The sequence below is a fragment of the Nothobranchius furzeri genome, chromosome 6 (assembly GCF_043380555.1).
Source record: "Nothobranchius furzeri strain GRZ-AD chromosome 6, NfurGRZ-RIMD1, whole genome shotgun sequence".
Taxonomy (NCBI): domain Eukaryota; kingdom Metazoa; phylum Chordata; class Actinopteri; order Cyprinodontiformes; family Nothobranchiidae; genus Nothobranchius; species Nothobranchius furzeri.
In genome coordinates this window covers 36,488,063-36,497,808 of record NC_091746.1, presented here as the reverse complement: position 1 = coordinate 36,497,808, position 9,746 = coordinate 36,488,063, and the positions used below count along the sequence as shown (strand labels likewise).

Below are 9,746 nucleotides of genomic sequence, written 5' to 3'. Positions count from 1 at the left end.
AAATTCCAGTTCATTTCTAACAGGTGCTCCTGCTGTGTTCATCCACTCTGTACAACAGACTCCAGCCACTGATAAACAGTGAACAAAAACAACAAAACTAAGTACTAGTAAAAAAAATTGTTAAAAAACATTCCCTTAAAAATTACATTCTGAGAGCATTATTGTGGAAAAAAGAAATTACTCATAGAACGACAAAAGCCTGAGTTGAGAAGGAAAGTATAGTCATAGTAAATTCAAAAAAGCCTGAGGAAACAGTCCACTGATTCACTATTACACTCACACACACACAAAAGAAAAAATTAAGTACAATTTACAACATTTTCTGATTTTTTTACACCTAAAATATGTTATTAAATAATTCACAAAGTCGCTGGTGAGGAAAAACAAAAACCTGCTAAAGAAAAATGGCGAACGCTGTAAATGAGGTACGTCAGGTGCTGAGCCTGAGTCCGTCCATCAGGATTCCTGTGAAAACTGATTTCTTATTGAGTTACAGTTAAATAAGGAGATCATTACATCAAAGACGAGCACTGAGGACAGTCTCCAGTGTCATGGGTCGGGAAGAATGAGGCAGCATTTAGGGTCGTTGAGTCCATTTCAAGCGTCGGGAAAAAAATTTACAAAAGTAAAAAAAAAAAATGTTTTGTTGCAAGCTTGTGAAGCCTGACGATGCATTTTAAACTCTTTAAATAGAAAAATAAACTTAGATCTTTTTATTTGCTGCCCCAAAAGCAACTTTTTTTTCTTTTTTAAATAATCGTTTCCGGGGTCCTCAGATGCTGTTGCTGAAGTGAGCAGATGAACAGTCATGCTGAACTGATACACAGTGCTTCAGGGTGCAGTCAGTGTAAGGCATTTACCGTGTTGCTAAGTCTATGGCTGCTGCTAGCAGACCTGGCAGCTGTTATGTCTTGCGGCTGCTCCAGATCTGCTCTGGTGTACTCCTGTGGTCCGACGAGTATTCGTAAGGTGAGTGATACCCCATTGGCGAGCGAGAGTCACAAGGTGAGCGCTGGTCTCGGGGAGAGCGGGCCCCACTCGCCGACGCACGCTGCTCTGTCTGCCAGTTCGAGTGGTAGCGGTAAGAAGAGCGGTGGTCCGAGTGGGACAGATCCTTTATGTCCAGCCGATGGTCCCTGCTGAACCGGAGGTCCTCCAGCTTTCTGTGCTTACTGTCGTAGTATCTGCTGAGAGGCACATCAGACTTGGTGTTAATGAGCAACAAGACAACTGTAGCCAAATATGTTTGCAGCGCTGCAGAGCTGCTTATTTAAAAACACCAGCTCATTCTGTTCTGTTTCATTTCATTGCATGATGATCTGAAAGGACACCCTTCTGAAATACAATAAAAAATATAATTTTTTTTAAGAAAGCCATTTGATAGCCATGCCCTGGGCTACAGTTTTCACTAGAGCAGGACAATCAGCTGTTCACAAAGCAAAATAACAGAAAAGTGGTCATTCCCAGTTATTTGGGGATAAAGACATTAATGGATCAGAATAACTAGAGTCCATGCTGGTTTCTGCAGCTAATCCTCACAGATCAGGTGGGTTTTGTAATGTGCTTAATTCAACCTGGAACCGATTTAAAATAAATAACTGGGCAACATCTCCCAACATGAAAATACTAAATAAAGAAACATCAAACACTCCAGACTTGTGAGCTAGGTGGTTCCCGATGTCTGTCTGGATGCCTAGAAGCTCCTCCTCACCTGTCCTGTCTGTCCCGACTGTCTCCTCTGTAGTGGTCTCTGTCTCGATGATCTTTGCCGTTGCTGAAGGAGGCGTAGGACCTTTTCCTGGGTTCCTCTGCTGTGCTCTTCTTGTGAGACTCTGAGCTGTGTCTCTCTTTACTGTTGCTGCTCTCGTGATGTCGAGCTGAAGGCTGATGCCTGTCAGAGCTGTAGCTGTCCCTGCTGCTGTCATCATGGTGACAGCTGTCCTTCAGTCTCTCCACATCTGGGGACAAATCAGACCACTAACATCAACAACAGAGAAATCGTATGCTATTCTGTTACATAAACTATCTCTCCTACCGGCATGCTTGTAGCTGTGAGTGTTCAGACTTCTAGTGTTCTGCTCCATTGCCTAGGGAATGAGAAAGACCGAGACCATCAGGAACTTCTAAAGGGTTTTCAGTTGATGAGATGAGGAACTCCTTCAGGGCCTTCAGACATACCTGAGCATTTTCTTGTCTTTTTTTGATTGCATGTTTATATAACTTGTGTAGTTTTCTTGCATCAAACTCCGTAAACTTGGAAACGAATATCCAGAGATTCCTGTAAAAGAGCAAAAACCTCAGATCAGAACACCGATGCTCGTTAGGGAGTGAGAAAACAAATGAAGGACAAACTGACTTCCTCCACTGTTTGATCAGGTCAGGATTTGAATATTCCTTCAAGCACTCTGTGATGTGGTCTCCGATGTTAATGAGGCACTGCCTGGTGTGTTCCAGCTGCTCACGCTCTGACAGGCCTTTCTCTGGCCTGTCCAGCTGCTTCAGGGCAGCCTTCACCGGCCGCATCCTCTCTTTACACTGAAACACAAAAGCCCCGAGTCAGAATCACTCGCTCTGCAGGTGGATGGACAGGAGGACTCGGATTACAATCTGGGACAACACATTAGCAGACTAAAACCTCTCTGGTGAACATCCAGTTTCTTCGCCTTATCTAGAGAAGCTGTTCTTTGTATGAATGAATAATGCATTTAAGGTGCAATATGTAAGTAAAAAATGACATCCTGTGGTCAAATGTCGTTACTGCAGCCCATTTTTCTAAGCAAAAGGTTACTTTCGCACTCCTGTTTCTTGAGTTACATGGCTGTTGCCAGTTACAGATCAGCACCAGAAGATTCTAGATAAAAAGCGAAGGTAAGTCACACACAGCAAGTTGATACGTAGACAAACTAAGGGTGCACCGATCTATCGGCCAACCAATCTATGGACCCTGATCTCGTTTATTTTTTTCAAGATCGGTGATTGGCCAAAAACTGCACCCCTAGTAAATGTTTAAGCAAATCTTGGCTATAGAATAATTTTTTTGGACAAGTGTTTCAAAACGGGTACAAAAGTTTTGTCTTCAAAATTAGAAAAATGAAAGTCTAAAGGAAAAAAATAATTTTGTAGTTCAAACAGGAATACTAAATCTGTTCATTTATATTTGAGAACATTTCCTCGTCATGTCCAGTTGAAACTGGTATTGTTTCAAGAGTATTCATATTGGTTTTCTCAATAAAAGGAAATTGGAACATTGACGTAAACGGCTTTTACTTAAGACAAAATCGGTATTGGCAAGTCAGGTTTTTCTCAAGATCGGTGATCGGCCAAAAACTGCAAGCACCACTAAGATAAACACTGTCATATTTGATGTTAGCACTCGTGGGTGTTTTACCGTACTAGGGAGCACTTACTACACTTGTTATGGTAGTATGTCTCAGTCATTATAGGAAATGTGGTTGTTTGCGGACTTGCTGTTATAGCTCTGAACGACTCATTAAAGGATGTAAAATGCCATGATTGACTATATTCACTTCACACAGTGATAAATAAAAACGTAGCTTGAGATGGCTTTAGATCCAATTTTGGATTGTTAGCTCAACATTAGCCTCTAGCCTACTTCACCTGATGTTGGAGTAAAACAAAAAGATGCAGTGGCTTCTTAGGGGTACAAGAAACTTCTGAGTCGCTCTTGTTTACTAGCTTTGTTTTTTTTTTAAACAACTGGAGCTTTTTCTATGGCAGTGTTGATTTTCAAATGACTATGATACTGCGTTAGCTCGGAGCAGATTTGGCCACCTTGCAGGCTCACAGATTGCAACCATTTTGAAAGGGGAAAATAAGGGAATCCGTCGGCCATCTCAGAATGAAATTTGTTTCAATGTAACCTTCCATCCAACATGATGTAGACATTAGATTGTTTTGTGATTATTTCACTGTAAAATGCTTACATATTGCTCCTTTAGAACACCAAAGAGTTTTAAACTCTAACCTGTTGCTTTTAAACTGGTTTCAGTGAGTGTTGAGCCATAAACCTGAGCAGCTTCACATGGGGCAGCCCTCTGCTGACCAGAAACTGCACTTAACTGTTTTGTGGTTCATGTAGGTGCCCTAGTGGGAGATCTCTACCTACTTTAAGGCAATAGCTGTTTACTGTGCAGGTAACTCATATAAAAGATAGCAGTTAGCTTTTTCAGTTCACTGACTGACAATAAAAAGACAAGAAGAAGAATTTTGCTTTTCTTTTTTGTTGGCATCATGGTGGAGCTTAGAAGTAAAAGTAAGAGAGTAATGTCTTTGGATGCAAAGTAAAGAGCTAAACCCACAGTGAACATCAGCACAGACTGATGGTGACCTGGCCTTTGTGTTACTGGACTTGTGAGTAATTACTTTTTTCTGTCCAACAGAGTGGATCTTTTTACTTCGTGGCTTATTTAGTATCAGTTGGCTCTTGTTAGTGTTAGCTCATTGTTAGCGCTAGCTACAGCTGGGTTGTTAGAGGCAGCTGTAATTTTACTTTCAACCAGTAGGAGGGATAATCTAAATATGAATCTGAAATGTTGCTTTAAAAGAAACAATGTTATTATTTAATCCTGCTTAATTTGCCTTTGCTCTTATTAAAACAGGGATGTACTGAAGTGGGATGGACGTACCACACTGAAGGTCCTCTGGTCCAGCTCCTCGGACTCGTCAGACACCAGCAGGTTTTCTGCGTTGGCTGATTTATGGACAAACGGGTCGGAGGCTTTCTTCACGCGTTCTCGCCCCTCAGGCTTGACATCACTCTGATGAATCAACAGCTCATATGAGGAGGCTGATTCATTTACTCTGTGCATCATTCTCAACTCCTCAATAACGTGAGGCCTTCCTCACCTTCTCGGTGTCGTCCTCCTGTTTATGTATCGGCTCCAGAGACATGATCTCCATCTTTTCCTTTGACTCCATTATCTCTTTAATGTCACAGCTGTCGCTCTTCTCCTTTTTCACATCTTTTCTTGTTTCTTTATCTTTGCCATCCCTCTCCCCTGATGAGAAAGCATCCTGCTCATCCTCCTCATTGTCCTCCTCTTCCTCCTCCTTCACAATCACCTTCTCTGCTCGTGTCCATCTGTTGGAGACCTTTACCTGGGTCGTCTCCTGGAAGGGTTAAGTGTCAAAACCATCAAGATGAAAATGTTTTAATGCACTAGGCAGCAAGACTAATGACTATCAAGTTTACCTTATCTTCATCCATTTCATCGTCGTCGTCGTCATCATCATCCTCGTCATCGTCATCCGACCTCTTGTCTGATGGGAGGTCTGAAGAAGGACTCTTTGTCACCTCGTCTGCCTTTGATGATTTCGGAGCTTTGCTCTTCCTACTTCTGGGTTTCCTCTTACGTGAACTCGCCTACACAAACAGAAACAGCTGATGTGAGCAGACTTAACGTTGGGGATAAAATCCAGTCAGAATTCCTGGGACTTACTGTTCCCGTTTGTTTCTGTGCTTCCTTTCTGGCCAGGTCCTTGCTGAGTAGTTTGATGAGGTAGTCTGCTCTGGCTTGTAGCTGTTTGGCCTGAGGCTTCTTGTCAGGATCATCTGGGAGCAGCTGGTTAAACAATTAACACAATAGACATTTGCATTACAGGGTAAAATAAAGGAGAGGTGATCTAAAGAGTTATTAAACCTAATGGAACTCTAGAAGTTCAGTTCTTACAGGAAATGACAATCGTGGTTGAAGGATGAGTGTTATTGTTTCCTATGGCTGTCTCGTGGGAAGAATCAAACTGGATGATTTACATCATGATGGATTCTAGATTCTTGATTTGACCCATCACAAACCAGAACTACATCTGATGTCAGCATGACATTTAGCGTTCAGACACCAGACTTCAGCGTTGGACTCAACATGGAGAGCAAAGACACCTGAGCTCACCTTATGTGTGAGATTTAGGTCCGGGTCCATCTTGATCATCTCCCAGCTGCCGTAACCATATTCATAGATTCCAATAAGGAGACTGGAGTCGTCCTCCTTCCCCCACTCGATGTCAAAGTGTGCAGCCTTTGAGTGGCACGGAATCATATACCTAAAGAAACCCAACGACATTAATCATCAGACCTACAGCCAGGTTTACCTACACCTGTGGATGAAGATCATGTCTATGACAACTCTAATTAGCTTTGTAACCCAGAAGCTAGAACCTTAATGAGGTATTAACTAATTGGCTTACTAATATGATCCATCCTCAATTTAGATAAAATATAAAATATAAATTAAGGAAATTAACAATACTAATTAATAGATATCTAATTAACTAATAGATAATTTCATAAGGAATTATTGGAAGGGTGAATAACTAAAATAACGAGTTTAATATTAAACATCGGTTAAAACAAGAATCTTGAACATCACTAACAGAAACAGAAGAGGAAAGCTGTATACTATTGGTCCAGGTGGGAATCTGAAATTTCATTGGCTGAGAGAAATAAGTCCCGCCTCCGCGAAATAAAACCGTGCGACGCAGCTGAGCGAGAGGAGAGACAAACGGCTGTGCAGCACGCAGATACAGAAAGCAAAGACTGAGCGGTTAGAGAGAGAGAGAGAGAGAAAAAAAAACAACGGTCGAGGCCGTGAAGAACCCTGATTTGGGTGCCGCATAGATAAGAGGGAGAGGCGGACTTGACTCCTTCTAATAAGAGCTAGGAACTTGGAACCAACGCGGTGAGTAAAGAAAAAAGAAGAGAAAAAGCTAACGATGCAACTTAAAAAAAAGGAAACTTAAATAGCTTATCAAATTAATTCCATTCTTATAGATTTGTGTGGAGACGACAGAGTGAACCAATCCTCTGTAGGAGGGAACCGTTGGAGCGCGTTGGTGAGTGAATGAGATTAAATTCAGTAAATTATTAAATTCAAAAAGCTAATTACAGCAACCGAGGTGACAGCAGTGGGCTGCTAGACGTTAGATCCCAGGAGTTAACATCTCAAACTACCAGTTAACGGTGGTAGGGCATATAGGAGTTAACGGCTCAAACCGCCAGTTAACGGCGGTAGGGCATATGGGATTCCCAGGAGTTAACGGCTCAAACCGCCAGTTAATGGTGGTACGGCCTAGATGTACAAGGTCCTCAGGGGCGTTATAGCTAACGCCATAGAATTAGCAATGCGTCCCTTAACCAAACATTTAATAATAAAAAAAATAGATAAATAAAAATAAATAAAAGCTAACTGATTAGGGAGGAATTATTTTACAAAGGTGGACCAAAGGACCAGAATTTATATTTTGTTGAATTTTGTTATAGAACATTTTATTTATTTATTTATTTATTTATTTATTTATTGTGTTACAGATATACAAGGTGTCACAATGCTGTATAGAAACACAACTAAATGTATCCTTGTTGTCATGAATGTATTTCTTGTTGAATAGTGTAGAGTAATAGAATCTAACTGAGCCTATTGAGCTGAACAATTGTTGTCATATGTAATTATATTTCCAGAGCTACTGAGAATTATTTTAATAGACAATCAAATTGATGTTATGTTAGTTGAACTGTGAACCCAAACATGATTGGCTATGCCAATAGAGTGAAGCATTTGTTTAAGTCTGTAAGACTTTATGCTGTGATGTGACGAGAAGGGTCGATGCCAACTCGCTAACAGTCCTGTTGTTTACAGGCTGGGTTTTTTTTTTTCCTTGGGTTTGATCCCGACTCCTATGATCACTCACTTGGAACGAGAACTGGATTTCTTCCTGACGAGGGAGATGGCGAGCCTTAACCACTGAACGAACCAGGGCATCTCAAGTAACTGAAGAGCAGACTGCTCTCTTCTGTGAACAATCTCAACGGTGCGGTAGGAAAAAATCGCACCACCGGACTCTGACTTTCACCCCAAGCGTGGGGATTTGACTTGACGCCGGCTGACTTGTGACTCATATGATCAAATCTCATACCGAGCATTTTACTATTGTCGATTGTTTTCATCTGTTTTTGTGTGTTATCTTTATGTGTTATATTTCCCATTATTATTAAAATTTAGTATATAAACCGTTTCATGCTATACCCGTGACTCCAGTCATTCTTAAACAACCTCCAATTCTCCCCGAACCTAATTATTGGCCCATTTGTTTATTTTTTCTTTTAATTATCTTATTGTATCCTGTAATCCGGTTACAGCTTCAAAAATATCTTGTTGGTCAAAAGGGATAAAAACTGCTTTTCCTAGTCACACAGACCCATAAAACATCCCATGAATCCCAGAGCTGCCCAGCAGAGATCAAACATGAAGAACATTACTTCTTTCTCTCCTCTGGATCAGCAGGAATGGCTCTGTGGAGTGGAGCCAATTCTTCTTCATGAGAGATGACGAGTTTGGCATTGACCTGGACCCCAGAAATCCTGAATGTAGGGCCTTTCACCTTCCCTCTTCTTCCCCCTGAAGAGAACAGGAGGAAACAAGGGCCATTCATTCAAGACATGTATTATAAGACATTCAACTGTGTAGAAAGAACGATAATTAGCAGCTGGTTCATCTGTGCTGCCAGGTGTTTATGAAGACACTTCCTTTAGCCAGTAGCTACAAAACCAGGACCTGGTGGTGCAGAATCTTCATTCCACAGACCATCTTGGTCATTTGTCACCGGTTATTGTACTGGGATGTCGGTTTGGCAAGTTCAAGGGGCCTCAGGGTGTTAACTTCACAGATGGCTGAATGAAAGTGTAAACCATTTGTGCTCTGACTCAGAAAGGCACTCCAAAGTGGGGGTATATTTTCATATCCCAGGATTCATTGAGGACCAACTGAGGGATTTTTGTTCTTACACTAGTAGACAAAGCAATTCAATTCAAGTTTATTTATATAGCGCAAAATCACGACAAGAGTCGTCTCAAGGGACTTCACGTAGTAAACATTCCAATACAGGTCCTCATTTATCAAGCTTGCTTACGGGGTCGGAAAACTGCGTAAGTAACTTTCCACGCAAACTTTGGGATTTATGAAAAAAAAAATTAGCGAAAAATGTGCACAACTTTAAGTTGACTAAAGACCTTGCTTACACACATGTTGGACATGGAGAGCACCTGCAGTGGATAAAATTATGAAATCCTGCAGCATTATCACTTGTACTGCTTCGTTTTCACACAGAACAAGACCCCCCACACGCACACACACGAGCATGCGCACACACAGACTGAAGCGCAGAATACAGAATGCAGAATATCAGCAGGGGGACAGATTGAGACAGAATGTCATGCATCTGTGTCAGTGTGTGTGTCCTGTCACTGTGACCCGATTGATCATGCGCCCTGGCTAGTTGAACAGGGAAGATCTCTGTTTGGCTGACTGGTTAGCGTGCATGGCTTTAACCTGGGAGTCTGGGGATCGAATCCCGATTGGAGCATTGTTTTTATATCTGCCACAGATCTCTCTGAAGAATTCCCAACATTGACGGCTTCAGCAACGCTGTGCCACTCCGTGGATTTTCTCTTATTTGTTTTGCAAAAGCACTTCCTTTCATTTCTCCACCTCACCCACAAGTACCTCAATTTCTGCATCTGTGAAATTGAGCTTCCTTTATCTGCCTTGATCTACGGTCGCCATCGTCATTGGCGGAGCGCGGCAACAGCCGGCTTGTGTACATGCATGAGATCCATAAGGCACTTTGCATTGACTATTTATGGCAGTAAGTGGGCGTGGTGAGAGCGGGATGTGACTAAAATGCAGCTGAGAAACATTCTAGTTAGTCTCCGATTTTTGAAGCGGAGATTGCGT

General features: G+C 41.7%; 1 protein-coding gene across 3 annotated transcripts in view; it reads right to left on the bottom strand.

Moving 5' to 3' along the window:
- Positions 1-702: 702 nt before the first annotated feature.
- chd1 (chromodomain helicase DNA binding protein 1) overlaps positions 703-9,746 on the bottom strand; it is a 35,450-nt gene continuing 26,406 nt past the window's right edge. For 2 of the 3 annotated variants that reach the window (XM_054744045.2, XM_015974253.3), the window contains exons 26-36: positions 8,273-8,411; positions 5,910-6,060; positions 5,460-5,582; positions 5,213-5,383; positions 4,867-5,130; positions 4,647-4,778; positions 2,357-2,535; positions 2,179-2,278; positions 2,036-2,087; positions 1,712-1,958; positions 703-1,187 (exon numbers count right to left, since the gene is read on the bottom strand). In XM_054744045.2, the coding sequence (XP_054600020.1) occupies positions 905-1,187; positions 1,712-1,958; positions 2,036-2,087; positions 2,179-2,278; positions 2,357-2,535; positions 4,647-4,778; positions 4,867-5,130; positions 5,213-5,383; positions 5,460-5,582; positions 5,910-6,060; positions 8,273-8,411 (1,841 nt within the window). In that variant the 3' untranslated portion in view covers positions 703-904. The remainder of the gene's footprint in view (positions 1,188-1,711; positions 1,959-2,035; positions 2,088-2,178; positions 2,279-2,356; positions 2,536-4,646; positions 4,779-4,866; positions 5,131-5,212; positions 5,384-5,459; positions 5,583-5,909; positions 6,061-8,272; positions 8,412-9,746) is intronic. The other variant, XM_015974261.3, reaches the window with a different exon arrangement.